This window comes from Entelurus aequoreus, linkage group LG03 (assembly GCF_033978785.1).
Source record: "Entelurus aequoreus isolate RoL-2023_Sb linkage group LG03, RoL_Eaeq_v1.1, whole genome shotgun sequence".
Taxonomy (NCBI): domain Eukaryota; kingdom Metazoa; phylum Chordata; class Actinopteri; order Syngnathiformes; family Syngnathidae; genus Entelurus; species Entelurus aequoreus.
Genome location: NC_084733.1, coordinates 52,189,438 through 52,209,454, shown reverse-complemented (window position 1 = coordinate 52,209,454; position 20,017 = coordinate 52,189,438). Strand labels below are relative to the sequence as shown.

Below are 20,017 nucleotides of genomic sequence, written 5' to 3'. Positions count from 1 at the left end.
CAGTAGGCCTTTAAAATGAGAATATTGTGTAAAAGTCCAGCCATGTCCACGTTTCAACTTCAAATGTGAAACTGAGATGTGATATTACCTTATGCCAAGTGAGATATGTCTAGCCTTTATAATAATTTTGATGATCATTTCAAAAAATTTCAATTCACGGTTTTCATAAGCTGTAAACCATAATCATCTAAATTAAATCAAAAGAAGGTTTGAAATATATTTGTCAGGACTAGGTTCTCGGGTTGTGTTTCTCCAGAAGGCAATGGAAAATTGGCGCGTGCAAGACGTGAATTTAAATACATGATTTATTTTTAACACTAATAAACTAAAAAAGGAAGCAAACAAATGGCGCGCACAAAGGCGGAAATACAAACTTGACTAAGAAACAAAAGACATGCACGTGGGCACAAAAACTATGAACAAAGAAACAAAAACACTAACTGTGGTCTTAATAAACAAAACTTACTTGGCATGAGAAAAAACATGAAAAAGAGCAGCATGGATCATCAGAGTGGCAGGAGTGTGAATGTGTGGAGAAGGTGATGTCGCCAGGAAGACCAACAGAAAAAGACAGGCTTTAAATAACAGTGACATGATTGGTGAAAACAGGTGCGTGACTCAAAACGTGAAACAGGTGCGTGACGTGACAGGTGAAAACTAATGAGTTGCTATGGAAACAAAACAAACAAGGAAGTGTACAACCAGGAACTAAAAAGAGTCCAAAAAATAAACAGCACATGGCCAAACCAAAACATGATAAACAGACATGACTGAACCCCCCCCCTTACGGACAGATCCCAGATGTCCAAAAACAAAAAACAGGATCAGAGTCATGGGAGGGCAGGAGGGGGACATGGCGGTGGGTCGCCAGGCCAAGTGGCCCCGAATCCACCGAGGCATAGTCATGTGGCGGCGGCGAGTGGAACGCCGCCGCCACAGGCGAGGTGGGCGACCCGGGAAGGCCCACATGTGTGGCCGACAATGAGGTGGGCGCACTTGGCGTGGCGGACGACCAGGTAGTGGCCACAACTGTGGCAGGCGAGGAGGCAGGCGCGTCGTCGTCATTGCAGGTGTGGAAGCCGCAGATGACGCAGGTGCGGGTGCTGCAGACGAAGCTTGGCGTGGCGCGTCGAGCGGCGAAGCTTGGCGTGGCGCTTCGGGCGGCGAAGCTTGGCGTGGCGCTTCGGGCGGCGAAGCTTGGCGTGGCGCTTTGGGCGGCGAAGCTTGGTCTTGGCCGCTTGGAGGGTCTTGGCTGCTTGGAGGGTCTTGGCGTGGCGGTGCCTGGTCTTGGGGTGGAGGGTCTTGGTCTTGGTCTTGGTGTGGGGGGTCTTGGTCTTGGTCTGAGCTTGGGGTGTCTTGGTCTTGGTCTGGGCTTGGGGTGTCTTGGTCTTGGTCTGGGCTTGGGGTGTCTTGGTCTTGGTCTGGGCTTGGAGGGTCTTGGTCTTGGTCTGGGCTTGGAGGGTCTTGGTCTTGGTCTGGGCTTGGAGGGTCTTGGTCTGGGCTTGGAGGGTCTTGGTCACTTGGCGGTTCTTGGTCTTGGTCACTTGGCGGTTCTTGGTCACTTGGCGGTTCTTGGTCTTGGCTTTGGTCTTGGCGTGGGGCAGCCACGGGCGGCACTTGGCGGCGTGGGGCAGCCACGGGCGGCACTTGGCGGCGTGGGGCAGCCACGGGCGGCGCTTGGCGTCGTGGAGCTGCGACTGGTGGCGCTTGGCGTGGAGCTGCGACTGGTGGCGCCTGCCGTGGAGCTGCGACTGGTGGCGCTTGGCGTGGAGCTGGGCGTGGTGAACCTTGACGTGGTGCAGGTGGAGGTGGCCTAGCTGGAGGCTGTGGCTTGGCAGGTCGAAAGACTGGTGGTGGCAGCCGTGCTGGTGGCTGTGGCTTGGCGTGACGAAAGACTGGTGGTGGCGGCCGTGCTGGTGGCTGTGGCTTGGCGTGACGAAGCTGACCCACCCCACCTGAACAATTCCCAGCCCTAGCCCCCCCCCCTCAAGGAGCGGATCCCAGACGCGCTCCCCGCGGTCTGGAACCGTCTTTTGGGGTGGTTGGAGGGAGGTCGGGAGGGGGGCAGAATCCTCCCCTCCAAACTGTCCAAAAAGTGTCTCTTTTTCTACCTGGGACTTTGTGAGTGAGAAAAAAATGTTTTGTGACATGGGCGTGACTTGAGTCCTGGGGGGCGGGGCATGAAAACTGGGTGACTGTGATTGACATGCTCTTATTTCTAAAAACATGTTTTGATAGTGCTCTATCTTGGACTTAGAGTCTTTTGCTGGGGGCGGGTGATCAAAAGAAAAAGAGTTCAGGAAAAAAAAATCCTGGTCTGTGATGTCATTTTGGAGCTGCGGAGCTGGCAGCAACCTGCTTCCGCCCGGAGAGGGAGGAGCCTGCGGCAGCGCCGCGTGCTGTCCGCTCGCCTTCCCTGATGTCCTTGGTCTGGAGCGGCACTTCCGAGACTGCGGTGACGCAGCGCCGTTCTCGGACCAACTGGAGCTCAATGGCACCAGATTTCCATCTGGCCCCCACATCAGGTCTCTGCGCTTCCTGGAGGAATAACACAGCGTCTCTTCCTCCATCGCGCGGAGGACCTCCCACGCTGCCTCGTCAAAATTGTCCAATTTTCTTGCGGAGAAACTCTTCTGCTGGCGTCCTACTGTCAGGACTAGGTTCTCGGTCGGGTTGTGTTTCTCCAGAAGGCAATGGAAAATTGGCGCGTGCAAGACGTGAATTTAAATACATGATTTATTTTTAACACTAATAAACTAAAAAAGGAAGCAAACAAATGGTGCGCACAAAGGCGGAAATACAAACTTGACTAAGAAACAAAAGACATGCACGTGGGCACAAAAACTATGAACAAAGAAACAAAAACACTAACTGTGGTCTTAATAAACAAAACTTACTTGGCATGAGAAAAAACATGAAAAAGAGCAGCATGGATCATCAGAGTGGCAGGAGTGTGAATGTGTGGAGAAGGTGATGTCGCCAGGAAGACCAACAGAAAAAGACAGGCTTTAAATAACAGTGACATGATTGGTGAAAACAGGTGCGTGACTCAAAACGTGAAACAGGTGCGTGACGTGACAAGTGAAAACGAATTAGTTGCTATGGAAACAAAACAAACAAGGAAGTGTACAACCAGGAACTAAAAAGAGTCCAAGAAATAAACAGCACATGGCCAAACCAAAACATGATAAACAGACATGACAATATTGAGTTGCATGTTAGGTATATGATAGTTTCACTTTGTCAATCTAAATAAACCATTATAATATTTTGAGTTACACCAATATATTTTCTAGAAAGATGACAAAAGATTCCTACAAGTTTAAAAATGTTCCTAAATGTTACATTCTTGTTAAGTTCCACATACCTTTTAGACAGAAAAATTAGAAGACAGAAGAATATTGAAGACTATTTGTTTCTTATATTTATTTTTAAAAGTAATTTTTGTGTATTATGTGCCTCTTAAGACCTCACTGTGGGCTTTGTAAGGTGAAGTTACCTCTAAACTAAACGCAATTGATGCTAATCCACCTTTTTATTCTCTTTTTTCCCCAAATAAAAATCGATAAGAGAACCGAAAGTGGAATCGGAACGGGAAAATAATGATCAATAAAGCTAAACATGTTCTAGACCAAAAATCACTTCATATTCTTTACTGCTCACTAGTGTTACCATATCTGAGTTACTATGTAGAAATATGGGGAAACAACTACAAATGTGCACTTCATTCACTAACTGTGTTACAAAAAGATTAATTAGAATAATACATAATGTTGGATATAGAGAACATACAAACCCTTTATTTATTAAATCACAATTATTGAAATTCAACGATTTGGTGCATTTGCAAACAGCTAACATTATGTAAATGATAAATGATAAATGGGTTATACTTTTCTACCTTCAAGGTACTCAAAGCGCTTTGACAGTATTTCCACATTCACCCATTCACACACACATTCACACACTGATGGCGGGAGCTGCCATGCAAGGCGCTAACCAGCACCCATCAGGAGCAAGGGTGAAGTGTCTTGCCCAAGGACACAATGGACGTGACTAGGATGGTAGAAGGTGGGGATTGAACCCCAGTAACCAGCAACCCTCCGATTGCTGGCACAGCCACTCTACCAACTTCGCCACGCCGTCCCCAAAAGAGGACAAATACAACCTTAGAGGAAAATCTAATTCAAAACATTTGTATGCTCGTACAACACTTAAAACCTTTAGTATATCAGTATGTGGAATTCAATTATGGAATGGATTAAGCAAAGAAATCAAACAAAGCTCCAATATGATTCAGTTTAGGAGACTGTTCAAACTACAAGTGTTCACAAAGTACACAGAACAAGAATTATGATGAACATCTTGAACCCTTTTTTTTTTATTTTTTTTTTATTGAGACAAAGATTATTTATGTATTTAATATTTGTTTGCTTACTATCGTATCCATCTATCCATTTTCTACCGCTTGTCCCTTTCGGGGTCGCGGGGGGTCGCTGGAGCCTATCTCAGCTGTATTTTATTTATCTATTATTTATTTGTCCACTGTTCTGTTACAGAGAACAAGGAAATTGGATAAAATTGCAATGGTATGAAAAGGGGTAGGATTAAATAAGCTCTGCTTCTTCTTACTCCTTTTCAGACCTGCTGTAATGAAACAACTGGAAATGTGTGATGCATTACATTGTATCGTATGCATGTTCGAAATAAACTGAAACTGAACTAAACTGAACTGAATTCCCATCCCCAGCCCTGGATGGGCACAAGGAAGGCAAGGCAAAAGGGAGGGGAAGTTGGTGTGTTGATCAACCACCTTCTCATCAAGTCTTGAAACTTCCAAGCAAAAGCTCCAGTATTTCATATCCACACAAAAACATCACAACTTGATATTGGTAGACAAGAGTCTCTCAAAAAATCCGGAAAAGTTGGCAGCTCTGGAATAGCAAAAAAAAAAAGGAAAAACATTACTTACATTCTCCTGTCCACTTGCTGGGATCCATCATTAGGCGAGCCTTGGTGTCCTCCAGCTCCTCCATCAACACCTCATGCTTGGATTTCAGTTCCTTCACATGTTGTTGCCTTCTCTCCAACATCTTCAACTTATTGTTAAAATACAGCAGTCCCTATATAGATTAGACAAAAACTCTGTTAGTGATGGAATAAATATACAGAAAATAGAAGAGAGCGTTTGTTTTTTGCCTGTTATTTCCTCACCTTGTCAACATCCTGGAATGGTTGCTGAAATTGAGAAGGCAAAGTTACAATGTTAATATTTAGTTATTCTATTATATTTAATTGGAACTACAGTTTGTGTAGTGGAGAAAGTATAAATCACTAACTAATTAAAAGAAAATCAAATGTAATTTTGGCCTGGCCGTGGTAAACCTACGGGAGCAGTCAATGATACGTTGAAGAGGAGCTATAAAAAGCAATCAGCGATGAGTGGCGAGGGTCCTTCCTTCATTGCACATTCTTCAACTATTTCTAACAAGATCATTATCCTCACTCTCGCTTTAGTGAACAGTCCATATATAATTTAAATCCCGTTAGTAATTGCCTGCACAACTCTTGACATTCCCGAGGAGTCAAAATTCTGAGTTGGTAAAATCTCCGCATTGACATTGTCCCTGGGGGATTGGCCGCCGAGCTGACAGAAGGTCAAACGTCTGAAGTGTGTTATTCCTGTCTAGGTCTTTAAAAAGAAACTGGGAAGAAGTGAACTAAGACATTCCCACAACTTGTTGGAGATGCAAAACACGGCTGAGGCTTAGCAAGTGGGCTTGACGGGACCCAGGCGCCACATGATCCATGACGAGGTCAGCAAGATGCATTGGCGTGTAAAACATGTCAGGAATGACCCGCCACACACCTCGATAGCTTGTTCCTGACGTCGTCTCTGAAGGCGTTCCACATCGTCGATCTCGTAGACCTTGATCTCAAAAGGCTCTTTCAGTGTTCCCGACATAGGGGGCAAGTCTACCCACTGCCCAGCTGTGCCCGCTTTCTTCCCCAGGGAAGAAGTGTCTGGCAGGGGCGCCGGGATGAGACGTCTTCTCTGGAAGCCTACAAAGGCACGCACATTAATGCACACGTTACATTTGGGGCATGCATTGGTGTTTGTTGGGATCTGTGGCTAAATATGTATGAGTTTCAAGTGATGCAAGGCTGCTGGTTGCATATTTATAGACTTTTCATGAGTTAGCATGCAGCACATTTACAGACAGAACATTTTTGTGGGTTCCGTGTAAGCTCTGAATACCGATGTTCCTATGGGCAGACAAAAAACCTAAAGGAGGTTCCGATCACTCATGTTCAATTCATCTAACCTGACAATGAAATGGTTTGAATAATTTTTTTCGAAAACATTCATCACTGCTTTCCCGTATATGTATGAATAATGGATGAGACTGAACCAAGGAGAAAGAAAATACAATGAAATAGCTATTTGTGACTGTAATAAGGAAGGATAATGGAAAGAAAAGGATAAAGAGCCTTCCTGGATAATAGAGCACGAACGACAGCTATATTGCTACAATAGTACATTTTCGACACAAGTAAAACTTCCAAATCTCACCAGTTGCTCGCTTCTTGGGGTATTTGGAGCTCCTGTTTCTGCCTGAAGAGGACACGCCACTCTCGCTCATGGAGTCGTGGGCAGAGGATGCACTCCCTGTAGCTTCGCTGTCACGGATCATACTCTCGTACCCGCTGCTGCCGCCACTGTGATAGAAGAGGGCAGTGCGACCCATAGCAGGAGGCAACTCTCCGCTCAACACACTACTGTTGTCACTGCCGTGACCACTGCTGTAACGCTGGGGCCGCCGAGGTGCTGTTATTTTGCTGTATGGAGAAGGTAGCATGGCAACAGGGCTTTTGTCATCACCCACGTTTACGCCGCTGTCGTTGCCACTGTCCGAATCTCCAGAGCCTCTTACGTGTTTGCCTGATATGCTGCCTGTTGCCAGTTCACTCACACGGCTGTTGGCAGCTCGTATAGCCTGTTTTGTGCCCATTATAGTCCCTCTTCCGGGTTTGTTACTGACAGCAGCAGCAGTCCGAGGAGCTGAAGTTCTGCCTGAAGGAGGAAGGTTGGCATTCATATTTCTAGTCCCAGCAGTAGTCAAAGATTTAGTAGACGAGCTCAGGCCTTTGGAATTGTTGGCTGATAGTGAACGTGCTTTGTTGCTGTTGATTGCTCCAAATACTCGAGGATTTGCTGATGTTTTGACCTGACCAATTTTGCTTATAGTTCCTCCTCCTGGGGATGATGGGCAGGTAGCGATAGGGGAACTTGATGAATTAGGGATACCAAATCTTGGTATAGATTTGCCTACTTTGCTACTGCTGTTCCCCAAACTCGCTCCACTGTTTTCCCTACTAAGTCCAAGTCTGGGGCTGGACAGAGAGAGGCTTTCACACCTCTCCAAGGACATTTGACTACCATAGTGATGTCCAGCCTCACCCCTTGTCCCTCTGGGCTTCATACTGGAGGCAACTCTGACATTATGTTCAGCTTTGAGGCTGGAGGTTTCCAAACTAGTGGAGTCCACTCTGTGACGAACCTCAATCTCATCTTCTGATACAGCTACCCTCGCTCCAAAGCTCTTTGCTGTCTCCCCATATGCTGACTTTAAGGCACTTTGGGGTAGAAGGATCTTGGTCTTTTGGTCAAGACTAGACTTTCTCACTGGTGGCAGAGGAGGGGATGTGTAACCAGGTCTGGGTAGATGACTTGATTTCTGTGAGTTAGCCTTGCTGTTTTTCCCCAGAGAGGAGAACTTAAGGCTTGTAGCTCCTGCAACATCTTGGGTGCCCTTGTAGTCCATTGATGAATGGATAACGGGCACTGTTCCTAGAGTGGTGGCACCTCTTCTCAGCTGAGGCATCCTGCTTGGAGGATCAGATTTCTTACTAGTCGACTTCTCACATCCATCAACCACCCTTTGAGATGAGGTAGACCCATGCACCTTCAATGGACGAGGTGCACTGTTACAGTTGCTGGATATTTTGCTTGAAGAGATACCGCTGGGGGGATTTCTGACAAACCTGCTGGTGTTGCTGGAGTCAGAAGGCTGAAGTTGTGGGTGTTTGTCTGCACGCTGCCAAATACTTTCTTGCTTAGCCTCTTGCCTCGGTGGATCTCTGTTGTTGCAGCTACTGCTACTACTGGAGATAGATGAGGTAGGTTTCACCTTTCTTGGAAGACTGGAGTGAACTATAGAGGGACTTTGTGGAAAGGAGGAGCTGAGTGAATGGTCTTTTGCTATTTTAGATGGAAATCTGAGGGACCCTTTGGTTGAATCTGGAGATGGGGGGCACTTTGTCAATGATAGTTTGCTTGAGGCAACACTGTCACTGTCTTGTTCGGAAAAACTAAAACCGCTGTCGTTCAAGGAATTCTTGGCATCTCTAGGAGATGATACACAATGGAACACGTCAAGGGAATCAAAATTTAAGGTGGCTTCTGGGCCCATGCTCTTGCCTGGTGGAAGGAACACATCAGAAGACTGAGCCCCTTCACTCTCCAGAGTGCACACACTAACTTCACTAAGCCAAGAGCTGATAGATGAACCTCTACTATCCACATTTACTCCTTCCAGTGGTGGCGTGACCAACGCAATGTTCACCCCCGATCCTCCGACAGATGATGTGTAGGCATCAAATTCATCATTGATACTGCTAATGATGCTAACTGGTCTGGAACCTGAGGCAAGCGCCTGCAGAGAGCAATCACTGTTAAAGCTGATAATACTGGATGGCCGGTCCCTGTCAACAATACTGCCTATAGACAACTCCTCTACCAGCGTAAACACAAGCTCGTCTTCTCCATTAAGCTCCACAGGCTGCTGCAGGGTGACAGTAGCTCTAAGGATGTCCCGATCAAAACATCTTTCCTGCAAGGTGGAGCGCACTTGGCAAACCTCCACTGGAGCTCGGAGAATTAGGGAAGAGCAAGGATCCCTGCTTTTCACAGCTTGGTGGCTCATTCCTATTGGAGGCATTCTAGTGTTTGATTTCTTCTCCTTTTCAACATTTTCTTTGCTAGAGGCGTTCTTGTTGTAGTAGACCTTCTCCCTTACAACTGGCTCAGGATCAGTTGTTGCAGCTGTTGACAATTTGTCAGCACTCGTGTTTTCTGAAAGCGAATTCCTTTCACCATCAGCACTAGTTCTGCACATATTTGGAATACAATCGGATGGTTTCCGTTCTGCATGTTGCCTCGTTGATATGTCCAATTTAGATTTAGTGCCAGGGCTGCAAAATGGCTGTACGGCAACAGATTTAGCAGACTGTTTGGGTGAGATACCATCTTGGTTGCAAGCGGTACTTGCAATAGTCTTTGGTGACACAGCGTTTCCGCTATCCGTAGATTTTTCCGTCTTGGGGCTAGCTTGGCCTCGCTTGCCTTCACCAACAAACGCTGCAGGTTCTTCACTGCCATCAATACATTCCAGTCTCTCCTGCAGCTCAGCAAACGTGTTGCATTTAAAAAAATGATCTCTGTTAAAGGGGCCATCTTTTGCCATCCTCTTCTTGTTGAGGGAGGGGATGATGGGAACAAAGGCAGGTGGGCCTTCGTTGTCACTGAGCTCCCTGTCTGAGATGGCAGCCCCCCCAGGGCCCACATAAATGACAGTATCACATGACTGTTCACTACTAGAGGAATAGTCTGGGTCACTGAGCATAGAAGGCAGATCAGGATCCAGGGCCACGGTCCGAGGGTGGAAAGGCCTGAGATGAGGTGGCCGACGGATCCTCCCTTCTTCACAGGAACTTTCCCCTCCAGATGAACTAGACGCATACTGAGAAGCAGAATAAAAGCAGGTGGCAAATATGTCTTTAAGACAATCTCATTAAAGGAAGGCATTAACACTGAGTCCATCTTTTAAAATATTCATGTGGCAATCTGGTCTTTCTCGGAAACCAGTTGACTGGGATATTAATTCCCAGGATCAAATCAATCTTTGGATAAGATTAAGAGGGACTTTATTCCTGTGAATTTATCAGTCATTGTTTATCTGAAGGTCAAAAGTTTACATCAATACTCGCATTAAAATGAATGTCAATATTATGAATTTCTGAGTGTGGACTGCATTGTAATTAAGCCAGGAACCGTTTGTTAAAAAATACATGCTGTCATTCCACCTAATTATCTGGACCATTTATTTTCCTAATACCAAGGAATGCATTGCACAATTCCTCAAGCGGTGGTATTGATTACACGATTATGTGTTGAGGAGTAGAGAAAAACTACCACCCGACCTACTGCACAGATAATCTTTCATGTGCGGAGGCATTCACACATTAATTTGCTTAATAGCTCCAGAGCTACATGAGGAAGACACATTTAGCATCGCAAGGAAGAGACATAGTGAATAGAATGATAAATAGTATAACATCAGTACTTAAATGTTTGATAATGATTACTCTGTATTGATTAAGTATCAAATGAAACAGTTATTATGGGTGTAGTGATTTTTGGAATAATAACTTGCTAAATCCTTGATTGATTGTTTGCTATTATAAAAATGCTAAACACATTTTCGTTATTGCTCTATTTTATCATTGGTCTTCGATACCTTTGTTTTTTTTTTCCTCATGCGGTGTATACGAGATGCCAGCTGGATCGTGGTGAGCGAGTCTGCGTAGTAGACGGGAGAATCTGAGATGTGGGCGATCATGGTGGTTCGACAGTTTATGTTGCCAAGGGACTCTCTCAGCAACATTGTCAGTTTGCTGTCCCTGCAGGAGTTAGACACTGTTATTAGCAAACAGCCCTGTTATATATCACACTGACAATAAAGAGAGCTGTCATGGTTTCAAAACTCTCTCTAGGATGAAGCATTTTCAACTAGGGGTAAAAAAAGAGATGTATAATAAATCTTTCCAAGCCTCACTTAGTACAATATATTATAAACAGCTGCAAAGGCTGTCATAAGAGGCAAGCTCAACAAACTGAATAATTAGGAGCACATGTGACAGGGTAACACTGCAAGCTGGGACTTGCCTGATACAATGACATTGAGAATAAACTTTGTAGAGGCTCTGTGATGAATGGAGTATTTCCCACCTGTAAGGTACGTGTTTTGCTCCATTCGCCAAAGCCATGATGACATTTCCCAACGCATTCAGAGAAAGACAAGCACCACCCCCTGCGTCTCGGCTTTTGCTCAGGACCTTTTCACAGCTCCCCAGGTCAATAAGGTGCAACCTGCTCCGTCCGCCAGACACTGGGAGGGCAGAAGGAGAAATGAGTGAGTAAAGCACAGATCCATTATGTCTACAAAGTTCCTAAGGACTCAGAGTGACACAGCGTAGGCTAGACTAGACTGGCTGACTACCACACCGGTTGATGTAATAATAGTAGTAGTGCAGTTTTGCAGACTGAAATACTAAAAGCAGGTAAAGAAAAAGTCATTTTTCTGAAGTAAATTCAATCGTTTCATTAGTTTCTGCACAGTATGTCTTCAATGCTGTAATTAAAGCGGGAGCATTTATTTACCCAAACTGCAAAGAGAACGTGGAGTTAATTGGAGTGACGCTGCTACTTCTCAAAATTTGAAAACTCATTATACCATATGTAAAAATGTTAATGTTTAATTGTAATAATGATTTAGAGTGCATGAGAAACTGTAAAGGGAATTGTAGCTTTGTGCGTAGTTTTTTACTCCTAAGTATATTGCATAAACACAGCAGCAACAGTGGTAAGGCGCAAACTGCTTAGCCAGCATTAATACCGCTCAATGTATACAACATTACTGCGAGTATAACATGCTGAGTTTCACACCAAGAGCTAAGTAACCAACGTTTTAAAGTGCATGCAGCGGTACTTCAAATGCTACTACTATCTTGTGAAGTTAATAAAAATGCTGATGCTTTGGATCCAGCGCTAATTTTGGCGGTTATTTCCCTTTGTAGACATCGCAGACAGCGACTTAAATTTAATAGAGGCATTAATTGGACAATTTACCGTATGTCAATGTTAAGATAGTACAGTGGCACCTCAACTTAAGAGTGTTTTGAGATAAGAGCTGTCTTTTGGCTAAAAGTTATGATTTATGTTAAGGCAAAAATTAGAGTTATAAGCATCCCCGCGATTAGTTGGCATAGTAAACCCCGTAATATTTGCCCAAAACATCTGAGCTTTCTCGCTAGCATTAGCTTAAAACTACAAGTCGACATAACTTAATTTTCCAAGCATGGGAAAGAAGTAAGTGAGTGTAAGGAACAGTGCTCAGAAAAACTGAATGATATCCATTGAATTAAAGAAAGAAATAATCAAAAACATAACAGAGCAGGTGGTTGACTATGTATAGCATAGCTCGTCTGCACCATGCTGAAGCAGAATGAGTGTAACGCTAGAGAAGAATGTTAAAATAATACGGCAGACATTTATCAAGGAAAATATGGAAAAGATGCTGATGGTGTTATTAACTGAGAAGCAGCTGGAAGGAGATACTGTAGAAGTCCACTCTTCAATGGAAATTATATACATTATCCTTACGGTACTTCATAAAACTACTGTAGTCGTTTGTACTACATTTCTATTATATTGTTTTTAATACAATATTTATTATCTAAACCAGTGGTTCTTAACCTGGGTTCGATCGAACCCTAGGGGTTCGGTGAGTCGGCCTTAGGGATTCGGCGGAGGTCAAAACACACCCGACTCATCGTGTAAATAAAAACTCCCTATCGGCGTATTACGGATACGGCAACAGCAGAAGTCACACTGATTTGCAGGTGTGTAATTTGTTGTGAGTTTATGCACTGTGTTGGTTTTGTTCTTTGAACAAGGTGATGTTCATGCACGGTTCATTTTGTGCACCAGTAAAAAAAACATGGTAACACTTTAGTATGGGGAACATATTCACCATTAACTAGTTGCTTATTAACATGCACGTTAGTAACATATTGGCTCTTAACTAGTCATTATTAAGTACTTATTAATGCCTTATTCGGCATGGCCTTGTTATAACCCTAACCCTCTTACCCTGGCCCTAACCCTGTAACCCTACCCTAACCAAATAACTTTAAATTAAGTCTTTGTTACTTAGAATATGTTCCCCATACTAAAGTGTTACCAAAAACATATAACTTTGTCTTGAATTTAAAAAGAAACAAACATTTTATTTTTCACTAAAGAAGGGTTTGGTGAATGCGCATATGAAACTGGTGGGGTTCGGTACCTCCAACAAGGTTAAGAACCACTGATCCAAACGTTTGTTTTCTTTGTAAAAGGCATGTCACCCTTTAAGATTGTGCTGGGTTTTTTTGGGGGGGCGGGGGCACCAATTGATTTCAGTTCATTTCAATGGAAGACGTTGATTTGAGATACAAGTGATTTGAGTTAAGAGCTCCGACACAGAACCAAATAAGTTTGTAAATTGAAGTCCTACTGTATATGATATATTTTAGTAAATATAGGTCCCAGGGAGGAACCACATTTGTAGAACTTGTAGAAATGACACTAACTTCCTCCCTTTCCAGTCTTCTCCATGCGGTACTGGTAGATGTGCAGCGTGAACAGCATGTGGGAGTTGCGGCGCTCCTCCTCGTCCGCATCGGGCCGGCTAGTGCTCCGGGCAGATAGGGCAGCGTCCAGGAAGAAAGCTGCCTTCTCGGCTGTTGGTGCATGTAGTTCGCTCTGATTCTGAAGCTGCAGAGGGGTTTGGGGGCAGGGGGTGTCACAGAAAGAGAGGGGTGAGCAAAAGAGACCACGTGGTGCTACATAAACAGAACAGGACCAAAAAGGGAGGAAGCGAGCAAAGAGGGAAAGCGGTTAATTGGACCCCAACACATATTCTTTGGCCATTAGATTGGGTCTCAGGGGCAATTAAACCAGCAGATATGTGCACAGAGGGAGGAAGATTAGCAAAGGTAATGGTGCAGCAGGAAGCAGAAGTAAGCCCTTCACCATGGATGGGATGATGATGATGAGAGAGGAAGGGAACCTCCATGTGGTTGCACAGAGGAAGAAAACTGTCTTTGAAGTGAGCGCAGAAACATTCCCCCAAACATCTGACAGCAACACCTGTGAGGGGCTTTTCAAACCAACACCGTCCCCCGATAATATATATACACACACACACACACACACACACACACACACACACACACACACACACACACACGCACACGCACACACACGTGATAAATGCGGACAAGAGAGTCAATACAAAGGTAAGTAGAAAGCCATCAATACCACATGGATGGCTTTGGTGGAGATCTAAAGTTAGAGGCATGCAGGTTAGAGATGGACTATGCTACCTGGGGGACTGAAACACACAACACAAGATAAGACACACATTTTGGAATGATGCTGATCATGAAGAGACTAGTGTTACTATGCAGACATATGTGCTGTACTACCCACAGAGAAAAAGAAAGAAAGCTAAATCGCAAGAGTGTGGAGAGGTGGATCGTTTTTTACCTGAGTGCCACAAATAGGATCCTCCCTCAGGTGGATGCCAGGAGACTGGCCCTCCTGCAGGTTCCCAGTCGACACTTCAGACAACAAGTCCTTCAGCTCCTCGTCTTTGCCAAATATTTCCACCGCTGACACTCGGACGGAGAAGCGAGCGCCCGTCTTCTCCTGGCGCTCGCTGATGAGCTTAAAGAGCCAGGAGATGGCGCAGGGCACGACGCCAAGGGTCTGCGTGGAGCTGTCTTTGCCAATCATGGTGTAGGTCTTGCCTGTCAACAGGATGTGTATATATAGGAGGACATTCAAGTCATGGCTTATGATAACTAATAAAGAAGTAAACAAAAAACTGTTTTTGGTATTTGCTTTCGTCGATTGTGCACCCAGTCAGTGAATAATTGAATAGATTAATTGGAGCATGGGGGGGGAGAAGAACAGAAATAATCATAACTCGTTATGAGAACGGTATCATAGTATTATAAATAAAAATGTAACATGTCCAAAAACATGTAACTAAATCCATTATAAAAATGTGATATTGTTACCAACCTGGACTATAAAACTACTGACATTAATTGGTAATATTAACAAAAAATAATTTAATTTAAAATATTATTCCTATTTTCTCTCGTGATTTTACTTCTTTTGTGGGGCTCTAATAGTCTGGCACAGGTGTCAGACCTGGCCTGCCACGTCATTGTATATGGCCGGCGAAAGCCAGTAAATAATGTGCATCGATAAAGTACTTCATCTTTCTTAACAAATGTATTTGTTCTTTTTATTTCGACAGGAAAAAATATATATACTGAATGAAATTGCATATCTCTTAACCTTTAATATTATTTGATCATGCAACAAGAAATATACTATATACTGTACACATTTTTTTTTTGTAAAAGAACAATAAATAGATAAATATGTGCTTGTCACCTTGGTCCCGTTTACTGCACATCAAATCTGATTTTTTTGCCCTCAAGTGACATATCAGATTTTTCCAAAATCCTTACATTTATTGGTGCAATACATCTTGGGACAATTTTGACCAATATTTTAGGTCAAAGCATAAGAATTGTGTAAATGTATCAATAAGTGCTTTAAGTTCATCATGTATGTGTAAGGTACTTTTCGAAACATTTAGACCGGATGTGGCGCACCAGGCTTTTATTGTGAAGGGGGGAAGTGTGCTGTTCTTTTGTGCTTAACTTGACAAGTAAAGAAAGGACTTGAGGCTGTAAAAAAAAAAAGAAGAGCTCGGCCACAACTTTCAAGTTGCGGCTGCTGTCCTCTTTCTACATTATCGTTACATCCATGATGTCGTTCACAACAACACAAACAGATGAGATGTGTTGTCGGTCTATTGATTGTTCTTTCTAGCTTTAGCTTTGTAGTTTAGCCGCTGTTTTAAGTGCCCGTCTCGACATTGTTCCATTTATGGTTAATGTATGCTTCCGGTCACATTATTTTCCGAAACAAATGTTCCTTTTCCTCACAATGACAACATTTCATTTACATATATGTCAATTTCCCTGATTTTGCGTTTATCAGCAGATTCAGTTTTATTGGCCAATTATGTGACTCCGTCCGCGGTTATTTTCAACACAAAAATCATATGCCTTACCTTTTTTGTTGAGTTTAGTGATTATTGATTAGCGCTGTGTCGATTAATAAGTAGCAACCGTGATGAGATCTTAAACTTCTAGTAGACGTCATTTTTTTATGCATACGCTCACTCATCAGTTTCACTGTCACAAGCTACAGAATTTGCATACACGTTGTGCGGCCCATTAATCTTTTTTTCCGATTATTGTATTTTCATGATCATGAGAAGCCAAATTGAAAAAAACGTTTTAAATAAAAATGTTATTAATTGCTATATATATATATATATATATATATATATATATATATATATATATATATATATATATATATATATATATATATATATATATATATATATATATATATATATATCCATTCATACATTATATTACCTCAATTTATTTTCTCGTCAAATCTGATTTTGAAAAAATCCGATTTGGGCCACTTTGGCCTGCAGTGTAAACGTAGTCCTTGAAAAAAATACGTAAAAACGTAAAAAATATATATATATATATATATATACACACACATATATATATATATATATATATATATATATATATATATATATATATATATATATATATATATATATAATCAAATGCAGAGGCAATATATCATGAGGCAATTATACATTTAATCACTGTTACAAGTCGGCCATAACTGCGATGTGGCCCTCAAAGAAAACTAATTTGACACCATTGGACTATATTGTATCCAAACCTATGTTGCTTCCATTAATTTTTCTGGGAAGATTGTTTTAATTACAAACATGTTAAGTCTATTAGATACTTGGTATTAATGTGAAGTCACTGCATGTTAACTAGACTCACATAGCCCACTTTTGGGAGCGAAAGCCTGATACTCACATTAGTCCTGTGCACCAACAGACCAATTGTCAAAATAAAACACACACACAGCAGTGACAGTTGCTTCCAGCTAACAAAGGTGTGTTTTCTGGCAAGGGGTGCATCTTACCGAGCTTAACTTGGCCAAAGCAGAAGATGCAGCCATCTGCGCCGTTTGCCACAGACTGGATGACCTCAGCCACCGTCCCTGAGCACACCTCAGCCTGCGGAACGGCATCAACAGTTAACAGCCACATAGGGGACAAGCCAACAAACAATGAACAATACAACCATAAGTAGCTTAAATAAACATTTGTTTGGCACTGCTTATCCTAATCACATGAATGGCTTCTATATATTTTATTGCTCTGGTGTGTGCACATGCTTCAGCGTGTAACTCATTTTTGCAATCTGTTACAACATGAGTCCTCTGGGACGAAGCTTGTGCAGCTGAGGCCCCCCTCCCATTCATCATACAGCAAACAAGGCCTCTAACGGCACGGCAGCTTGCTGATACAGTTAGCCACCAGCAGCGCTGTCCCAGCGGTGCAATCTAGCATGTTGGCCTCAGCTTTGCAGAGCGAAAAACGTTTTAGGCTAAAACTATCAGCAGCTTACTTATGAAAACACTTGCTCTAAATTGAGAAGCTCTCAAAGTGATGATATTCTTATTTGCTAACATATTCATGCAAACTTCTGGAGGAACTTTTGGAGTGTTTGTTTAAAGCAGTGACAAGGTAAAAGTGTTGCAATGTAGTAAACATGGATGTGACCTTTTGTCTTTGGTGTCAGTAGGTATGCTCGCCAAAAGGCTGAGATTAGATGTAGCAGCTCTATGGAAGGAGAGGTTAGATATAACAGCAGTGGATTCAAACAATTCCCTTGAGGGCTTAAAGGGCCCAGCTGTTAGGCCCATGCTGGTATGAGTGCAAGGACCCAAGGACAGTATTTTCCCCTAAGCCCCTGGCCACTCCCTGTCAGTATTAAGATGTTCTTTTGCCCTTGAGAGGCGGTCCTCCTCAAAAACCAAAAAAAGAAACACACATGCACGTATATTTACTTGTGAGGCATCCTGGGTAAAAACAGCATCAAAGGCGAATATCTTTGGGACGGCAACGGTGGCGGAGCGTCTGTGTCCTGAACTGGAGTGCGGCGGGCTGGATGCAGGGTCGTAGAGGGTTACCTGTTTCTTCCTGCTGTCCATTTTCAAGAAGGACAGGGACTCTGACGAGTCCGTAGCCTCCAGAGACGGGCAAATACGCATCATCACTTTTACCTACAACCAGACAAAAAGCAAGGGAGCAAAATAAGAACGGGTTGGATTAGAAATCCAGATAACATACAGTAAATCAGTGTTATTCAACTAAATTGTATTGTGGGGCATGTTTCTAGAAAGCTAAGGCCTGTGAGGTAAACTTCTCCCTTCACTATCAATCTTATTTTGTGTATTCCTTTGAACCAACATCCTCTACACTCAGTACGCACTGATTTTGGTCAATTTTATTTTGTCAGTATAACGAGAGAGCTCTGCTGTTTTTAAAGACCTTCTGCAAACAAACTACCGGTAGTCAAAGATCATCACAATGACTAGTGTTTTTAAGAATCTGCTGCAAAAAAGTATTTTGAACTGAACTCGTAGGCCACTTGTTGAATAGCCCAAATGATAAAAAAGAGAGAACCTAAATATGAACCTTAAGGAAGACTATTAATATAACTAATGATATTGAAAAAAAGACTATTAGAGGGATCCATACCAAGTACCAGTATTTTTTGGCACCGGTTCCTAATTGAGTTGGTCCAGGAGGACCGTTTAAATTCTGGACAATTGATAGGACTATTTGTATTTTTTTAATCCAGCTGACAATTGTAATTATGATACAATGTCTCAGCTTTGAACAATTACATATAAGGAAGCAACACCACACAAAAGTTTGTAACACAACAATAGATAGATAGATAGTACTATATTGATTCCTTCAGGAGAGTTCCCTCAGGAAAATAAAAACTCCAGCAGCAGTGTACAGAATTGAGATCAAATTTAAAAAGCAAAAAGTAAATAATGGGGGTATAAATGGAAATAAAATAGAAAATATTACAATAAGAATAAAAATAAAAAGCAACAATAAGAATAAAAAGTCTTGATGAATACCAGTATCGACAAGGAATACCGACAGTGGAATCAATATCCATAAAATCCTAACGATACACATTCTTACTACTGACTGCATCTAAAAAAAAACAATTCACAGCAGCAACTTTATTACATAAATCATATTACAAAAACATTGTAACTGTCAGAAAGGAGAGGACTTAAAGGGCACCTGTCATGCAAAACCAACTTTTCCTATATATTGGTACCTGATTTTGTGTATTTGGGATCTGCATAAGTCCCGAATATTTTTAAATTAAACCATGGAGGCATGGCAGAGACAATCTAGCTCTTCTTTCTAATTCTTCCAAACAAACCGTTTGGAATTTGCCCAATTTGAGACGTTTTTCCCAGTTAGGACATCAGCGGATTTATCCATACATGTTAAAGATTTACCCGAAGTGCTATGCGCGACTACACCATTGTGGTCTGCACCGTAGTCAATAAGTTCCTTCTTTTTATCTATCTTGTTCTGGGGCAGACTGGCTCATACATGCGCATGCATCCTCCGCTTCTAATACAAAGTAGCGTATACTTCAAACTTATATCCATCAGTAGACTCAATAAAAAAGTGCTTAAAAACGACAACACGGCTGACGGGAGGAAGACACAGTCAAAGTGGAGCCACATAAACAAAACTGCCCACAAGAAAGTAGCTTGAAAACGTTCTGTAAAACATAATCTATTGTACATTTTTGGCCAAAGAACCACCACTACATGTTATGTAGACCACAAGGAAGTGTTTTGAATGTACAAAAAAATCATAATATGACCTCTTCAATGGGATGCCTTGAGGAACACCTCAATTGTGTAAATCAGGAGTTTAGCCCCCAGTGTTCTATGTTTGCTAGGAAGGTTAAAATATCAATGCAAGGATCTGCCAGTGTGTTTAAAGTAGTGGAGGGGCACTCTAGTGTTTTGTTAATTTGCTACAAAAAATGTTATCTCCCAAGTTTTGAACTGAACTCAGGGCTGGAATTGGCCCCCGGGCGA

At 42.6% G+C, this 20,017-nt stretch overlaps 1 protein-coding gene across 5 annotated transcripts in view; it reads right to left on the bottom strand.

The window, feature by feature from the left end:
• The window catches only part of kif26ab (kinesin family member 26Ab), a 175,475-nt gene that overhangs the window by 6,425 nt on the left and 149,033 nt on the right, over positions 1-20,017 (bottom strand). For all 5 annotated transcript variants that reach the window (XM_062042121.1, XM_062042122.1, XM_062042125.1 and 2 more), the window contains 10 exons: positions 17,936-18,151; positions 17,006-17,099; positions 14,435-14,697; positions 13,477-13,660; positions 11,072-11,231; positions 10,581-10,743; positions 6,575-9,803; positions 5,870-6,063; positions 5,215-5,238; positions 4,973-5,123 (listed from right to left, as the gene is read on the bottom strand). In XM_062042121.1, the coding sequence (XP_061898105.1) occupies positions 4,973-5,123; positions 5,215-5,238; positions 5,870-6,063; positions 6,575-9,803; positions 10,581-10,743; positions 11,072-11,231; positions 13,477-13,660; positions 14,435-14,697; positions 17,006-17,099; positions 17,936-18,151 (4,678 nt within the window). The remainder of the gene's footprint in view (positions 1-4,972; positions 5,124-5,214; positions 5,239-5,869; positions 6,064-6,574; positions 9,804-10,580; positions 10,744-11,071; positions 11,232-13,476; positions 13,661-14,434; positions 14,698-17,005; positions 17,100-17,935; positions 18,152-20,017) is intronic.